The sequence below is a fragment of the Somniosus microcephalus genome, chromosome 23, assembly GCF_052327205.1.
Source record: "Somniosus microcephalus isolate GS21.2 chromosome 23, FLI_Smic_1.0, whole genome shotgun sequence".
NCBI classification, from domain to species: Eukaryota; Metazoa; Chordata; class Chondrichthyes; order Squaliformes; family Somniosidae; genus Somniosus; species Somniosus microcephalus.
Genome location: NC_141009.1, coordinates 4,264,404 through 4,281,892, shown reverse-complemented (window position 1 = coordinate 4,281,892; position 17,489 = coordinate 4,264,404). Strand labels below are relative to the sequence as shown.

The window sequence follows — 17,489 nt, the reverse complement described above, 5'->3', positions numbered from 1 at the left end:
AGGGAGAGAGAGAGAGGGAGAGAGAGAGGAGAGAGGGGGAGGGAGAGAGAGAGAGAAGAGAGGGGGAGGGAGAGGGGGAGAGAGGGCGGAGAGAGAGAGGAGGGAGGGAGGAGGAGGAGAGAGGGAGGGAGAGAGAGAGAGAGGGAGGGGGAGGGAGAGAGGGAGGGAGGGGGGGGAGAGGGGGGAGAGAGAGAGAGAGGGAGGGAGGGGGAGAGAGAGAGAGGGAGGGAGGGAGGGAGAGGGAGGGAGGGAGAGAGAGAGAGGGAGGGCGGGGGAGAGAGAGAGAGGGAGGGAGGGGGAGAGAGAGAGAGAGGGAGGGAGGGGGAGAGAGAGAGGGAGGGAGGGGGAGAGAGAGAGGGAGGGAGGGGGGAGAGAGAGAGAGGGAGGGAGGGAGAGAGGGAGGGAGGAGAGAGAGAGGGAGGGAGGGGGAGAGAGAGAGAGGGAGGGAGGGGGAGAGAGAGAGAGGGAGGGAGGGGGAGAGAGAGAGAGAGGGAGGGAGGGGGGGAAGAGAAGAGAGAGGGAGGGGGGGAGAGAGAGAGAGGGAGGGAGGGGGGGAGGGAGGGGGGGGAGAGAGAGAGAGGGAGGGAGGGAGGGGGAGAGAGAGGGAGGGAGGGGGAGAGAGAGGGAGGGGGAGGGAGAGAGAGAGAGAGAGAGAGGGGGAGAGCGGGAGAGAGAGAGAGAGGGAGGGAGGGAGAGGGACATAGAAAGACAGAGAGAGACTTTACATTTATAAAACACCTTTCACAACCTCAGGACGTCCCAGTGAAGTACCTTTGAAGTGTGGTCACTGTTGTAATATCGGAAACATTGTGCGCCCAGCGAGCGCAGTCACCGAGTTCGACCTCCGCCTCCTGAGCAGCATTTCATTGACAACACTGCCACCTGCTGCTCGGCACCGGCGTGGCACCGGTCAGATTCCCAATGTGACCAATGGCTGAGGGGGGGACAACTCCCACCCAAAATAAACCGGGCTGGCCGCCCCCGGGAGAAAAGGATAAAGAGAGGGACAGAGAGAATGAGAGGCAAAGCGACCAGGAGGGAGAGAGAGAAGGAGGGACAGAGAGAGAGACAGAAATAATGAGAGTCAGAGAGAGAGAAAGGAGAAAGAGTCTGAGGGAGACAGAGGCAGGAGAGAGAGAGAGAGATTGAGATCCTGAAGTTTGGCAGCATGATGCTGGTGTACAGATACTCAAATACATAAGAACATAAGAAGTAGGAGCAGGAATAGGCCATTCGGCCCCGGGCCTGCTCCGCCATTCAATAGGATCATGGCTGATCCGAATCTAGACTCACGTCCACTTCCCTGCCCTCTCCCCGTAACCCCTAATTCCCTTATCTGCTGGGAAACTGTCTATAGAATTCATATAGAAATAGAATTCATTCCTCTGCCATTGTGACCGAGTTAACCGATTAATTAATTAAAGTAATTATCGGCAACCTGTAACCCCCTCCCCATAGATGAACCCTGACCCTTTGTGAACAGCAAGCTCCCTCAAACAGCAATGTGATAATGACCAAATAATCTGTTTTAGTGATGTTGATTGAGGGATAAATATTGACCAGGACAATGGGGAGAACTCCCCAGCTCTTCAAAATCGTGCCGCGGGATCTTTAATGCCCACCTGAGAGAGCAGACGGGGCCTCGGTTTAACGTCTCATCCGAAAGACGGCACCTCCGACAGTGCAGCGCTCCCTCAGCACCGCACTGGGAGTGTCAGCCTGGATTATGTGCTCAAGTCTCTGGAGTGGGACTCGAGCCCACGACCTTCTGACTCCGAGGCGAGGGTGCTGCCCACTGAGCCAGGGCCGACACCAGCAGGGAGTGAAACGCGGATGTTCCGTCTTCTTCTCGCGGTGATGCCGCTGGGCAGATTCCGCGAGCCCTAGCGGTTCCCGAGTCTCCGTGGGATGAGTAGATCATCTCCCGATCTCGCTCTTCCCTTCTCCCTCCGAGAAGTCAGAGTCGGTGTTCTCACTCCCCGTCGTGTTCTCCCAGTTTTCCTGCTCCCGATCCTTCTCCAATTTGTTCAGTCGGATTGCACGCTTCCTGGTCAAACGTTTTTTTTTAAAAAGAGGCAAAAAGATTTTAGATTCGGAATTTGATGAGGACCCTTTCATTATTGGTTTTAAATCCCCTCCCTCCCCAATGGACAAACATACAGGCAGACAGAGAGACAGAGAGAGAGTCAGACAGAGAGTCAGACAGACAGTGAGACAGACAGACAGAGAGAAAGACAGTGAGACTGAGTGAGACAGATAGTGAGACAGACAGACAGACAGATAGACAGTCAGACAGTCAGTCAGACAGTGAGACAGACAGTGAGACAGACAGTGAGACAGACAGTGAGACAGACAGTGAGACAGTCAGACAGCCAGGGAGACAGCCAGGGAGACAGTCAGACAGACAGTGAGACAGACAGTGAGACAGACAGTCAGCCAGGGAGACAGTCAGACTGACAGTGAGACAGACAGGGAGACAAGACAGACAGAGAGACAGACAGCGAGTCAGACAGACAGTGAGACAGACAGAGAGACAGTGAGACAGACAAACAGAGACACAGACAGTGAGACAGCTAGTGAGACAGTCAGGCAGACAGACAGACAGTGAGACAGACAGCCCGTCAGACAGACAGTGAGACAGACAAACAGGGAGACAGTCAGGGAGACAGTCAGGGAGACAGAGAGACAGACAGTGAGACAGACAGACAGCCAGGGAGACAGTCAGACTGACAGTCAGACTGACAGTCAGACTGACAGTGAGACAGATAGTGAGACAGATAGTGAGACAGATAGTGAGACAGACAGTGAGACAAGACAGACAGAGAGTCAGACAGACAGTGAGACAGACAGAGAGACAGACAAACAGAGACACAGACAGTGAGACAGCTAGTGAGACAGTCAGGCAGACAGACAGTGAGACAGACAGCCAGTCAGACAGACAGTGAGACAGACAGACAGTGAGACAGTCAGGGAGACAGTGAGACAGATAGTGAGACAGACAGTGAGACAGACAGAGAGAGAGATAGTGAGACAGACAGACAGACAGACAGTGAGACAGGCAGACAGTGAGACTGACAGATGTAGAAACAGATAGATGGACAGACAGACGGACGGACAGGGTGAAGGTTGAATGGGTCAATAAGATTTTACCAAAATTCTAAACAGTTTTATTTTTTACGGTGAAGATTTGGTGAAAACCTTCTGTAGTCTTCAAAGCTTTCCTTCTTCCTCCACCTGCTGCTCTTCCCCTCCGCCTGCTCCTCAGCGCTGGCTGCGAGCAGCTGTGAAAGAGGTGAACAGGGGGGTCACGGACAGGTCGCAGAGCACGATCCCACGCTGCAGTTTTGGAACCCTTCCCGTTCGCACTGCGTCACTCCCACCCAGTGATGACATGAAGCCCCCCCCAAATAGAATATCTTGGTCTTGGTGGGAGGGCAGCGCAGATTCACCAGAACGTCACCGGGGCTCCAAGGGTTAGATTATGAGGAGAGATTACACAAACTGGGCTCGGATTCCCTGGAATACTGAAGGTTAAGGGGTGATTTGATTGAGGTTTTTAGGATTTTGCAGGAGTTGATCGGGTAGATCGAGAGAAACGTTTCCGCTGGTGGGTGGGGGGAGTCTAGAACAAGGGGGCAGAACCTTAAAATCAGAGCCAGGCTGTTCAGGAGAGAAACACAAAGGGTGGTAGAAGTGTGGAACTCGCTCCCACAGAAAGCAGTAATCATTTCAACTTGGAGATTGATAGATTTTTGCTAGACAAGGGTATAAGGGATATGGAGCCAAGCGGGTGGATGGAGTTAAGATAACGATCAGCCGTGATCTCTTTGAATGGAAGAACAGGCTCGAGGGGCTGAATGGCCTCCTCCTGTTCCTATGGTCGACCATCCTGTCAACATTCACTTTCCGCATGAAGGTGAAGGCAGAACTGCGCAGTGTGGACCATCTACAAGATGCACTGCAGCAACTCACCAAGGCTTCTTCGACAGCATCTCCCAAACCCGCGACCTCTACCACCTCGAAGGACAAGGCCATTCAGCCCCTCGAGCCTGTTACACAGGAACAGGAGGAGGCCATTCAGCCCCTCGAGCCTGTTACACAGGAACAGGAGGAGGCCATTCAGCCCCTCGAGCCTGTTACACAGGAACAGGAGGCGGCCATTCAGCCCCTCGAGCCTGTTACACAGTAACAGGAGGAGGCCATTCAGCCCCTCGAGCCTGTTACACAGGAACAGGAGGAGGCCATTCAGCCCCTCGAGCCTGTTACACAGGAACAGGAGGAGGCCATTCAGCCCCTCGAGCCTGTTCCGCCATTCAATCAGATCATGGCTGATCTGTATCTCAACTCCAACTACACACCTGGGTTCCGTAACCCTTAAAATCTTTGCCTAACAAGTATTGAATAGTTGGGGAGCAATGAGGAGGTGGGATAGGAATGGGGTGATGAAGAGGGTCATTAAATGCAGGGTAACTTACTGTCTTGATCCCAGCATCAATGGCAGTTACTGCGGGCTGCTCTGTGCTCGTGTCCTTCAGATTCTCCGCACATCCTGAAAGGGAACGAATCGAGGTTGGACAACAGAACCGGGCATCAGTCCTTCTGTTTCCCTCTCTCACCGACCTCTCCGTGTCGGCGGGGGTATGGGCCCCTCCGACCGTGCGGCGCTCCCTCAGTACTGTCCCTCCGACAGTGCGGCGCTCCCTCAGTACCGCCCCTCCGACTGTGCGGCGCTCCCTCAGTACTGCCCCTCCGACTGTGCGGCGCTCCCTCAGTACCGCCCCTCCGACAGTGCGGCGCTCCCTCAGTACCGCCCCTCCGACAGTGCGGCGCTCCCTCAGTACTGCCCCTCCGACAGTGCGGCGCTCCCTCAGTACTGCCCCTCCGACAGTGCGGCGCTCCCTCAGTACTGCCCCTCCGACAGTGCGGCGCTCCCTCAGTACTGCCCCTCCGACAGTGCGGCGCTCCCTCAGTACTGCCCCTCCGACAGTGCGGCGCTCCCTCAGTACTGCCCCTCCGACAGTGCGGCGCTCCCTCAGTACTGCCCCTCCGACAGTGCGGCGCTCCCTCAGTACTGCCCCTCCGACAGTGCGGCGCTCCCTCAGTACTGCCCCTCCGACAGTGCGGCGCTCCCTCAGTACTGCCCCTCCGACAGTGCGGCGCTCCCTCAGTACTGCCCCTCCGACAGTGCGGCGCTCCCTCAGTACTGCCCCTCCGACAGTGCGGCGCTCCCTCAGTACTGCCCCTCCGACAGTGCGGCGCTCCCTCAGTACTGCCCCTCCGACAGTGCGGCGCTCGCTCAGTACTGCACTGTCTCGCGCTCACAGAGTGCGACCCACTGAGCCACGGCTGACATGACATTAAGTTGAAGGATTACTGAAGTAACTCACGATCTGCAGATCCCTGATCTCCCTGGATTCCTGTGACAGTGATCTGATGAAAGAGACAGCGTGTCAGGGTAAATTCATGCTCGTCAGTGCGCTCTCACTCCTGACAGACGCTGGCCTGGAGTCCGAGTGTAAAACCAGATATTAGCACGGACGTTCAATGCCCAGCCCCGTGTGGTACTGAGGCACACTGAGCAAGGAGGGCTCAGGGTCCCTCTCGGGTCTGTGCCGGGTTTGACAATCCCACATTGGGTGGCGGTAGAGACACGAGAGTTAGCCTCAGTACCACAGGGTGAGAGAGGGGGAAAAGTCCGCCAGGGTCCCTGCGCCCGATCGCTAACGGGCACCCCCCCCCCACTGGAAAATACACACGTGTGTGACTGCGTGTGTGAGAGAGTGTGAGAGAGTGTGTGTGAGTGTGAGAGTGTGAGTGTGAGAGTGTGTGAGTGAGTGAGTGAGTGTGAGAGTGTGAGAGTGTGAGAGTGTGTGAGTGTGAGAGTGTGAGAGTGTGAGTGTGAGTGTGTGAGTGAGTGTGTGAGTGTGAGAATGTGTGTGAGTGTGAGAGTGTGAGAGAGTGAGAGTGAGAGTGTGTGTGTGAGTGAGTGTGAGAATGTGTGTGAGAGTGAGTGTGTGAGTGTGAGAGTGTGTGAGCGAGTGAGTGAGAGTGTGTGAGCGAGTGAGTGAGAGTGTGTGTGAGTGTGTGAGTGTGAGAGTGTGTGAGCGAGTGAGTGAGAGTGTGTGAGCGAGTGAGTGAGAGTGTGTGTGTGTGAGTGTGAGAGTGTGTGAGCGAGTGAGTGAGAGTGTGTGAGCGAGTGAGTGAGAGTGTGTGTGAGTGTGTGAGTGTGAGAGTGTGTGAGTGAGTGTGTGTGTGAGTGAGTGTGAGTGAGTGAGAATGTGTGTGAGAGTGAGTGTGAGAGTGTGTGAGCGAGTGAGTGAGAGTGTGTGTGAGTGTGAGAGTGTGTGAGTGAGTGTGTGTGTGTGAGTGAGTGAGTGAGTGAGTGAGAATGTGTGTGAGAGTGAGTGTGAGAGTGAGTGTGAGAGAGTGTGTGTGAGTGTGTGAGTGTGAGTGAGAATGTGTGTGAGAGTGAGTGTGAGAGAGTGTGTGTGAGAGTGTGTGTGAGAGTGTGTGAGTGTGAGTGTGTGAGTGAGTGAGTGTGAGAGAGTGTGAGACAGAGACAGACACCGTCTTAAGGCAGCACAGCAACATAACGACTGCGCCAGATTTCTGCACCAGTTAATGAGTACCGGTACAGTAGCATATTGGTTGTGTTACTGGTCCAGTGATCGCGTGGCCTGGTCCAGTGATCGCGTGGCCTGGTCCAGTGATCGCGTGGCCTGGTCCAGTGATCGCGTGGCCTGGCCCAGTGATCGCGTGGCCTGGTCCAGTGATCGCGTGGCCTGGTCCAGTGATCGCGTGGCCTGGTCCAGTGATCGCGTGGCCTGGCCCAGTGACCGCGTGGCCTGGTCCAGTGATCGCGTGGCCTGGACCAGTGACCGCGTGGCCTGGTCCAGTGATCGCGTGGCCTGGTCCAGTGATCGTGGCTGATGTGAGCTCAAATCTTGCCATGGCAGTTGGGGATTAGTTAAATAAATCTGGAATAAAAAGCGATTATCAGCAATGGTGACCATACAGCTACCAGGATTGTTGTAAAAACCCATCTGGTTCACTAATGTCTTTCAGTGAAAGGAAATCTGCCGTCCTTACCTGGTCTGGCCGATACGTGACTCCAGACCTGTGGTTTACTCTGAAATGTCTGAGCTAAGACACTCAGTTTTAGGGATGGGCAATAAATGCAGGCCTTGCCAACGTGCTCACATGCCGTAAATGATTTTTTTTAATGAAGTAAAAACAGGGAGAGACTCACGTCCTGAGAAGCTCTGGGGGACGTCCATTCGAAGTCTGAAGTCTAAAATAAAACAACAAAGATCGTGTGAAACCCGACATCGCAGACAGAACCCTGACATCGCCGACTGAACCCCGACATCGCAGACAGAACCCCGACATCGCAGACAGAACCCCGACAATGCAGACTGAACCCCGACATCGCAGACAGAACCCCGACATCGCAGACAGAACCCCGACATCGCAGGCTGAACCCCGACAATGCAGACTGAACCCCGACATCGCAGACAGAACCCCGACATCGCAGACAGAACCCCGACATCGCAGGCTGAACCCCGACATCGCAGACAGAACCCCGACATCGCAGACTGAACCCCGACAATGCAGACTGAACCCCGACATCGCAGACAGAACCCCGACAATGCAGACTGAACCCCGACATCGCAGGCTGAACCCCGACATCGCAGACAGAACCCCGACATCGCAGGCTGAACCCCGACATCGCAGACAGAACCCCGACATCGCAGACTGAACCCCGACAATGCAGACTGAACCCCGACATCGCAGACAGAACCCCGACATCGCAGACAGAACCCCGACATCGCAGACTGAACCCCGACATCGCAGACAGAACCCCGACATCGCAGACAGAACCCCGACATCGCAGACAGAACCCCGACTTCGCAGACTGAACCCCGACTTCGCAGACTGAACCCGGACATCGCAGACTGAACCCCGACATCACAGACTGAACCCAGACATCACAGACTGAGCCCAGACATCGCAGACTGAGCCCAGACATCGCAGACTGAACCCAGACATCGCAGACTGAGCCCAGACATCGCAGACTGAACCCAGACATCGCAGACTGAACCCAGACATCACAGACTGAACCCAGACATCACAGACTGAGCCCAGACATCACAGACTGAGCCCCGACATCACAGACTGAGCCCCGACATCACAGACTGAACCCAGACATCACAGACTGAGCCCAGACATCACAGACTGAACCCAGACATCACAGACTGAACCCAGACATCACAGACTGAACCCAGACATCACAGACTGAGCCCAGACATCACAGACTGAACCCAGACATCACAGACTGAACCCAGACATCACAGACTGAACCCAGACATCACAGACTGAACCCAGACATCACAGACTGAGCCCAGACATCACAGACAGAACCCCGACATCACAGACAAAACCCCGTGATCGCAGACAGAACCCCGACATCACAGACAGAACCCCGACATCACAGACGAAACCCCAACATCACAGACTGAACCCAGACTGAACCCCGACATCCCAGCCTGAATCTATAAGTGTGCTAGACGTTACCGAGCTGTCTGCCGGTTGTCTGAAGCGCTTGAGCTTGGCCTGCAGACTCAGGAGTTGCTCCTCGTGCCGGAAGAGTTCGATCTGTAGCTCGTCGCATCTCTCGCCCAGCTCGCGGATCAGCTTCCGATACTCGTCCTTCTGCTGCAGCGTCTGTGAGTGCAGCTTGTGCAGATCCTCCCGCGCCTTCAGAGCCTGCGGGCACCAGGGGGCAGCAGACGCCAAGTGAGACACAAGGGTTAGATACAGAGTAAAGCTCCCTCTACACTGCCCCATCAAACACTCCCAGGGCAGGTACAGCACGGGGTTAGATACAGAGTAAAGCTCCCTCCACACTGTCCCATCAAACACTCCCAGGGCAGGTACAGCACGGGTTAGATACAGAGTAAAGCTCCCACTACACTGTCCCCATCAAACACTCCCAGGGCAGGTACAGCACGGGTTAGACACAGAGTAAAGCTCCCTCTACACTGTCCCATCAAACACCCCCAGGGCAGGTACAGCACGGGTTAGATACAGAGTAAAGCCCCCTCTACACTGTCCCATCAAAACACTCCCAGGGCAGGTACAGCACGGGTTAGATACAGAGTAAAGCTCCCTCTACACTGTCCCCATCAAACACTCCCAGGGCAGGTACAGCACGGGTTAGATACAGAGTAAAGCTCCCTCTACACTGTCCCCATCAAACACTCCCAGGGCAGGTACAGCACGGGTTAGATACAGAGTAAAGCTCCCTCTACACTGTCCCATCAAACACTCCCAGGGCAGGTACAGCACGGGGTTAGATACAGAGTAAAGCTCCCTCTACACTGTCCCATCAAACACTCCCAGGGCAGGTACAGCACGGGGTTAGATACAGAGTAAAGCTCCCTCTACACTGTCCCCATCAAACACTCCCAGGGCAGGTACAGCACGGGTTAGATACAGAGTAAAGCTCCCTCTACACTGTCCCCATCAAACACTCCCAGGGCAGGTACAGCACGGGTTAGATACAGAGTAAAGCTCCCTCTACACTGTCCCCATCAAACACTCCCAGGGCAGGTACAGCACGTGTTAGATACAGAGTAAAGCTCCCTCTACACTGTCCCATCAAACACTCCCAGGGCAGGTACAGCACGGGTTAGATACAGAGTAAAGCTCCCTCTACACTGTCCCCATCAAACACTCCCAGGGCAGGTACAGCACGGGTTAGATACAGAGTAAAGCTCCCTCTACACTGTCCCATCAAACACTCCCAGGGCAGGTACAGCACGGGTTAGATACAGAGTAAAGCTCCCTCTACACTGTCCCATCAAACACTCCCAGGGCAGGTACAGCACGGGTTAGATACAGAGTAAAGCTCCCTCTACACTGTCCCATCAAACACTCCCAGGGCAGGTACAGCACGGGTTAGATAGAGTAAAGCTCCCTCTACACTGTCCCAGGACAGGTACAGCCTCTTCTGATGTGGGTCGGTCTGTGAGTGGAAGGGAATGATGACACAATCCCACATTTCTCCACCTCAGTGCATCGCTGTGACTTTTACACCACAGTGCAGTAACCCCAGGGAGCACAGTGGTGTTATATCCCCACAGTAACCCTGCCTCTTAGTCACCGAGCAAGATTAATATAATGAGCGCTATGGTTCGAAGGTCAACGTCTTTTTTCCAGTCACCTGATCTCTTTCTGTCGCCACCTCCTGCATTTGTACCAGGATTGCCTCAATGCGATCCCTGTACATCTGGGAATCCTTCCGCAGCGTCATGCACTGAATCTCAAACACCTCCTTCTCCTCCAGGTACTTCACAAGACAAGAGAGAGCAAGATAAGAGTCAGAATTAGGAAGGACCAGTGAATCAGCTGTGGGACTTGTTGTGTATGTAATATGTGTGCTACTTTGAACCTATGGACAGGACTGCACTACTTGTAGGGCGTAGTGATACGCAGTACCACTCCTGGCCATAGGGGTATAAATAATACTGTGGGTACTGATCTCCCCTCAGTTCCCGCCTGTGGGCATGAAGTAAAGATCTACGTGTAGTCCCTACCTCCAACCAGTAAAGACCTGTTTGAGTTATACGTTTAAGTCTTTGTGTTAATTGTTCAATACAATACACATACTTAACACTGGCGACGAGTCAGGTTCTTACCCTGCGGCAGTTGAAGAGAGGTTTCAAACATCACCACCCCACTAGAAGCGACAGGCTTTAGGACTCTGAAGCCTCCATCAGCGACTGAGCACTGGAATGCAGCAGCCATCCTGACAGCTTCCAGCGACTGACAGAAGTCTTTCTGCAGTTTCCTTGTTCAACCTAGGTGGTGGGGTAAGCCGTGCAGTGTTGGCTGCAAAGACAGGGCTGGGGAAGTTGGAGAAGATAAGGGCGATCGCAATCCCTGATAAGAGCCGCGGTGAAACGCGCGAGCGGGTAAGCCAGAGCCCGGGAGGGAGCGAGCAAGAGCCGCTTCGGTCGGGAGCCACTTCGCTATCCAGCGATCGCGGCGAAGATAAGGGCCGCACTCGGGGGCTGAAGGGAGACGGCGTCGGGGGACGGGTGAAGACCGCCAAGCGCGGGAAAACCGCCATTTTGTGGGCGGAGGACGACGGCAAGAGCGGGAAGCCGCCATCTTTGATAACAAGTAAACAAAATAAAATCTGAGAAATTGCAAATCTACAATGCCTAAACACGGGAATATTAGCACCTTTGATAGTGACCTCGAAGATTGGGCCATATATGTTGAAAGAGTAAAAAATTATTGTAAGGCCAATAAAATTCGTGACCAAGATAAAGCTCTAACATTATTAAATTTAATGGGTGCGAAGACATGCGGGCAATTGAAACACCTGTTATCACCAGATGAACTGGCGGATAAGACGTTCGATGAGATTGTTACTGTCCTGAAAGATCATCTAAACCCCACGCCGCTGATGCTAGCGGAATGATTTAAATTTTACGACAGAAGGCAGCTACAGCATGAAAGCAATGCTGAATATTTGCTGGAATTGCGTAAATTAGCGAAATATTGCCAGTTTCGAACGGGACTGACAGATGCACTACGAGACAAATTTGTGTGTGGTTTATTTAAACAGGATACACAAAAGCGACTGCTCGAGGAGAATGAGCTGACGCTTGAGAAGGCGGTCACTATGGCAGCAGCACACGAAGCCGCAGCGAGAGGCACGGCAGTAATGCAGCTACGGTCACCGGAGCTCAGTGCACACAAATTGGGTGTGAGTTCTGGCAAATGTTATCGTTGTGGAAAGACAACGCATGATCAGAACCAGTGTTGGTTTAAAAACCAAGAATGTAGAACTTGTGGTAGGCTTGGACATATAGCTAGAGTATGCAGGTCAGGGAAGAAGACCAGCAACAAAAAGTCACCGCAAGGAAAATACGCAAAGGTACACAAGGTGACCGAACAGGAGTCCGATTCAGACGCTAGCAGTAATGAACTGGCTGGCTTAAGCTGTAATGAACTGGCTAGCTTAAGAGTACTCAACGCTGGTAAGGGTGCAGACCTCCAGACAATTTGGGTCACTCTTCAGATAGAAGGAGTCCAAGTAAAACTGGAATTGGACACTGGATCGGCATTGACGGTCATAAATAAGAAAGATTACGGAAAGTTATTCCAACATATTCCCCTACAGCATACGGGGATTATATTGAAAACATACACGGGGCAAAGAGTGTACCCCATCGGGAAAATAGAGGTTGCAGTGGTCCACAAGGGCGAAGACAGTCAAATAATGGACTTATATGTGATATCTGAAGGAGGTTCTCCACTACTAGGACGGGAGTGGATTAGGAAAATGAATATGGACTGGCATTTCCTACAAACAATAACGAGTGAGAACTCGGTGAAGATAGTCGGCCCAGACTCTGGAACGGATGATGGTAAGCCCAACTCAGGTGCAAAAGACAAAGTTTCAGCACAGAATTCCACTGAGCAACAACAACATAGTTTAACTGTGGATTCTGAGTCTGGCAAGTCTACTGATGTGCCCATTTCTGAGGGACATCGGGCTCGAACTCAACTCCATTTCAAACTACAACAGCAATTAGAACAAATGCTTCGCCGTTTTGAGCAAGAGTTGAATGCAACGAAAGAGTTCTTTGATATAGAGTTGGAGAATCTGGAAAGACAACAGAAGCAGCTGATGGAGAAAATGGAGCAGGAGCACACAAAACGTCTGATGTCAGAGGAGTTAACGGTCAGCCAACTCCTGCATATGCTGAAGGACAGGACTCTGAAATGGGAAAAACTTGAACACGAACTTCAATATTCAAACGAAAGGGGTTCGGAGCTCTCAAAGGTTATTGGAAGAGCTGAGGTGGCAACACAGACTGAGATGACTGCAACAGAGCAGCCCTTGGATGCCAAAAGTACGCTGACTCACGTCAACGTAGAACAACAGACCGCTGAAACAGCTGCTCCGGTAGAGGGATTGAATAGTCCGATCAATCAATCTCCAAAAGAAGTTGAAGTAGTAAAATCTCAAATGAGGTCATTAGTAAACGACTTGCTGAAAGCCCAGAAAAAGCTGGATGAAGAGGTACGCATGAAGAAGTCTCTTCAGGAAAGATGTCTGGACTTGGAACAAAAGCTGGCTAACGCCCAGCTGGGTATGGAGGAAATAGAAGACCCTCTCGCTGGCCTAGATCAGGACGACACCGAATATTACTATGTCCTGTCCTGCCCAACTTGTAACTTCGACTCCCACCATACAGAAATCATGGAGGAGCACCGAAAGTCTACAGAACATCGGGAGAAGGTGGCTCTACTACGGAAAAAGGAGGAAGAGAAGGAGGAACTGCGCATGCAGCTGGCAGCTGACGGAGCCCAGAGAGTCTCCAAGAAGCAGAAAAGGAAAAGTCGAAACAGAAGATGACCCATCTGAACCATTATTACCTCTACCAGATCACACACGTGGTCCCTCCGAACGGAGCCAATTCAGTTCGGAAGTTCAAACTGTTAAATCCATGGAAGGACTATTGAATGAGTCACTCCAGCAACGTGAACCGACTCCACCACAGAGATTGAATCTGTGAACTGTTTTCCGCAGAGACTGAATCTGTGATCTGTTTTGACATGAAGTTATCTATGTATCTATGTTATTCTGTTATGTAAACCTGAAGTTATATATGTATATATGTTATTACGTTATGTTAAATGGGGAGATGACTGTAAAGCTAGGAAGGGAGGAATGTTGTGTATGTAATATGTGTGCTACTTTGAACCTATGGACAGGACTGCACTACTTGTAGGGCGTAGTGATACGCAGTACCACTCCTGGCCATAGGGGTATAAATAGTACTGTGGGTACTGATCTCCCCTCAGTTCCCGCCTGTGGGCATGAAGTAAAGATCTACGTGTAGTCCCTACCTCCAACCAGTAAAGACCTGTTTGAGTTATACGTTTAAGTCTTTGTGTTAATTGTTCAATACAATACACATACTTAACAGGACTATAATAAAAACAGACAACGCTGGAAATACTCGGCAGGTCAGGCAGCGTCTGTGGAGAGAAACAGAGTTAACGGTTCAGGTCTGTGACCTTTCGTCAGAACCCTGGTGAAGGGCCATCGACCTGAAACGTTAACTCTGTTTCTCTCTCCACAGATGCTGCCTGACCTGACGAGTATTTCCAGCATTATCTGTCTTTATTTCAGATTTCCAGCATCCGCAGTATTTTGCCCCGGATTACTATCCCATCTGAGCTGGGTCAGCACTAAGGGTGTTATAATTAGGCGCCTCTGGAGTGGGGAGGAGGGACCTCAGCCATAGCTCCAGGACCTGTCCTAGGAGACCCTGGACAGACACAGGAGACAGTCATCAGGAGGAGGGACACTGGCTGGTTATCCCTCTCCCAGTCCCTTCCCAGGGGAGCAAACCCCTTCCCCTCCCAACCCAGGGGCATTGAGCCCAATTGTAGCCATCCCATGAAAATCTTGCATTTCTATTGCACTCTCAACATAGAACAAACGGCCCACAGCATTTCACAGAGGCGTAATCAGAGAATGGACACTAATACAAAGAGGCTTGGTCAATGAGGTGGACTTCAATGGGGTTTCTAAAGAGGAGAGAGAGGTGGAGAGGTTTAGGGAGGGAATTCCAGAGCTTAGGGCCCCGGCAGCTGAAGGCACGGCCTCCAATGGTGGAGCGATGGAAATTGGGGATGCTCAAGAGGCCAGAATTGGAGGAGCGCAGGGATCTCGGAGGGTTGTGGGGCTGGAGGAGGTGACAGAGATAGGGAGGGGGCGAGGGCCATGGAGGGGTTTGAAAACAAGGATGAGAATGTTAATTTTGAGATGTTGCTGGACCGGGAGCCAGTGTAGGTCAGCGAGCACAGGGGGTGATGGGTGAACGGGACTGAACCAATATGGTTGACAGAGTTTGGGACGAGCTGGAGTTGACGGAGGGTGGGAGGTTGGCCAGGAGAGGGTTGGAATAGTCGAGTCTGGAGGTGGGAAAGGCTGGGGTGAGGGTTTCAGCAGCGGATGAGCTGAGGTGGAGGTAGGCGGTCTTGCTGATGGAAAGGATGTGGTATCAGAAGCTCAGCTCAGGAACAAAGGTTGTGAACAGTGTGGGTCAGCCTCGGACAGTGACCAGGGAGAGGGATGGAGTCGGTGGCCAGGGACCGGGGACCGAAGACAATGGCTGCACTCTTCCCAATATTTAACAGGAAATTGCAGCTCATCAAAGTCTGAATGTCGGCCAATCAATCTGACAACACAGAGGGAGTGGAGGGGAGGGGAGGGGTCGAGAGAGGTGGGGGGCGTCGCCAGCCTACATGTGGAGCCTGAGCCCATGTCTGTGGATCTACACCCAGCACGATTCAGGCAGAGTCTGGCTCGTTCAGCGCGGGCCCAAGATTGAAGCAAGGGTTAGCTGACCGAGATGTCCGTGTCCCACACTGAGCAGCGAGCTGATCCAACGCGCTATTGGACTAAGAGTGTTTTTGTTATATACTTTGTTTTCAAACTGGCGCACCCAGTGGGGCCTCTGTGAATGCGCTTGTCGAAGAAACATTAATTTCCAATTTCTAGAACCTTCAGTGCTTTGAACTCTGCCCAGTGACTGCGTTGACCTGTCTGTACGATGCGGGTATCAGCCATGCCTCAGTGAGTCAGAAGGTCGTGTGTTCGAGCCCTCACTCCAGAGACTTGAGCCCATAATCCAGGCCGACACTCCCAGTGCAGCACTGAGTGAAGGAAACCTCCCGTCCTTACCCGGTCTGGGCCTATACGTGACTCCAGTCCCACACTAACATCATTGACTCTAAACTGCCCTCTGAAGTGGTCACTCAGTTTGTATCAAACCCGCTACTAGCGGTTCAGGAAGAAGGCGGCTCACCGCCACCTTCCCAGGGCAACTAGGGATGGGCAATAAATGCTGGCCGCGCCAGCGACACTCACATCACCAGAATGAATAACAAAAAAGATAAATGCCTGCCTTATCCTGCAGTTCCTCTACGTCCCGAAGCTCTTTGCGTAGACTGTAAATGGTGTTGACAAGATCTTGGTGTTCCTCCAGTGCTGTCCTCCGATCGTCTTCCAGAATCTGGATGTATATCCTATTTTTATCATCTTTGTCAACCTTCAGTTTGTGCGAAAATCGAATAAAGGCAGATTAGATCGACGAGTACCGCGGTTTGTTCCTGCCTCTTAGTTACAATGTACAGGTTAAGCAGGTCCAAGTGGAGTGAATTATACAGCAACTGATTACATGGAAGTACAGTGAAACCGGTATAAACGGACACTCCCAAAAAAACAGATGCTCATTGAGAAAACCACATAACTGACACGGTAAAATATACAAGAGGCACTCTGATCCCACGATGCACCGGGAACCTTTTACAACTTAAAGCAGGGGGACGCGGCCTGGTGCAAAGCTGCCGTATCTGGAACTTTCACCGAGTTGGGATCACCGGCACTTCGCCTTGCAGCTTGCCTGCTTTCTGCTCCCAGATTCCGAGGTGGGAGCAGGTTTTTGTGCAAGAAATGGCCTTTTGTGAAAAGTGGAACTCTTTACCCAGTGTGCATCGTGCCAGAGGAACTGTTCCAGTTCTGGGTAACGACCTCTTCGTTCTACTGAACCTTTTAACAGTACATACAGAGAGATCGAGTAGACTAGGCCGAGACTCTCTGGAGTTTAGAAGAATGAGAGGTGATCTCATTGAATCATATAAGATTCTGAGGGGGATTGGCAGGGTCGATGCTGGGAGGATGCTTCCCCTGGCTGGAGAATTTAGAATTAGGGGGCATAGTCTCAGGATAAGGGGTCAGTCATTTAAAACTGAGATGAGGAGGAATTTCTTCACTCAGAGGGTTGTGAATCTTTGGAATTCTCTGCCGCAAAGGGCTGTGGAGGCTCAGTCTTTGAATATATTCAAGGCTGAGATCGGTAGATTTTTGGACTCACGGGGAATCGAGGGATATGGGGCTCGGGCGGGAAAATGGAGTTAAGGTCGAAGATCAGCCATGATCTTATTGAATGGCAGAGCAGGCTCGAGGGGCCGTATGGCCGACTCCTGCTCCTAATTCTTATATTCTTATGTTCTCAATGGCCATTTTGAAAATTTGGACCCTGCATAAAATAAAGGACAGCTGGTGCCAGTCCCCAAGGTGTCTGAAATTTACAAATTTCCCTGCACCAGAAATTGGCTGCCGTTTCTCCCAGAGCAAGAGATCCTCCTTCAAACATCACTAACTCCAATAATGTCATCGGCCCTCATTACTTCAAAAAGGTTCTCGAGCTTGAGCAGGTAATGACCCCACTGGGAGTGGCTCTGAGGAATGGGAGGCCAGCAATGCTCCCTCACTGGCTCCAGTCCTGGTCTGTGCGGAGCTCAACTGGACAGGAAGTCAGTCCCCACTGGGCGACGGGGTGGGGAAATCAACCAGATTCTGATCCAGTGAATCCGGCCGCGAAGTGAGGGAG

General features: G+C 52.3%; 1 protein-coding gene across 2 annotated transcripts in view; it reads right to left on the bottom strand.

The window, feature by feature from the left end:
* Window positions 1–562: 562 nt before the first annotated feature.
* The window catches only part of card9 (caspase recruitment domain family, member 9), a 46,084-nt gene continuing 29,157 nt past the window's right edge, over window positions 563–17,489 (bottom strand). Inside the window, exons 6-13 of one of the 2 annotated variants that reach the window (XM_085965243.1) lie at window positions 16,002–16,145; window positions 10,226–10,351; window positions 8,575–8,766; window positions 7,250–7,291; window positions 5,388–5,430; window positions 4,476–4,549; window positions 3,199–3,281; window positions 563–2,047 (exon numbers count right to left, since the gene is read on the bottom strand). In XM_085965243.1, the coding sequence (XP_085821369.1) occupies window positions 1,918–2,047; window positions 3,199–3,281; window positions 4,476–4,549; window positions 5,388–5,430; window positions 7,250–7,291; window positions 8,575–8,766; window positions 10,226–10,351; window positions 16,002–16,145 (834 nt within the window). In that variant the 3' untranslated portion in view covers window positions 563–1,917. Of the gene's footprint in view, window positions 2,048–3,150; window positions 3,282–4,475; window positions 4,550–5,387; window positions 5,431–7,249; window positions 7,292–8,574; window positions 8,767–10,225; window positions 10,352–16,001; window positions 16,146–17,489 lie in introns of both variants that reach the window. The other variant, XM_085965244.1, reaches the window with a different exon arrangement.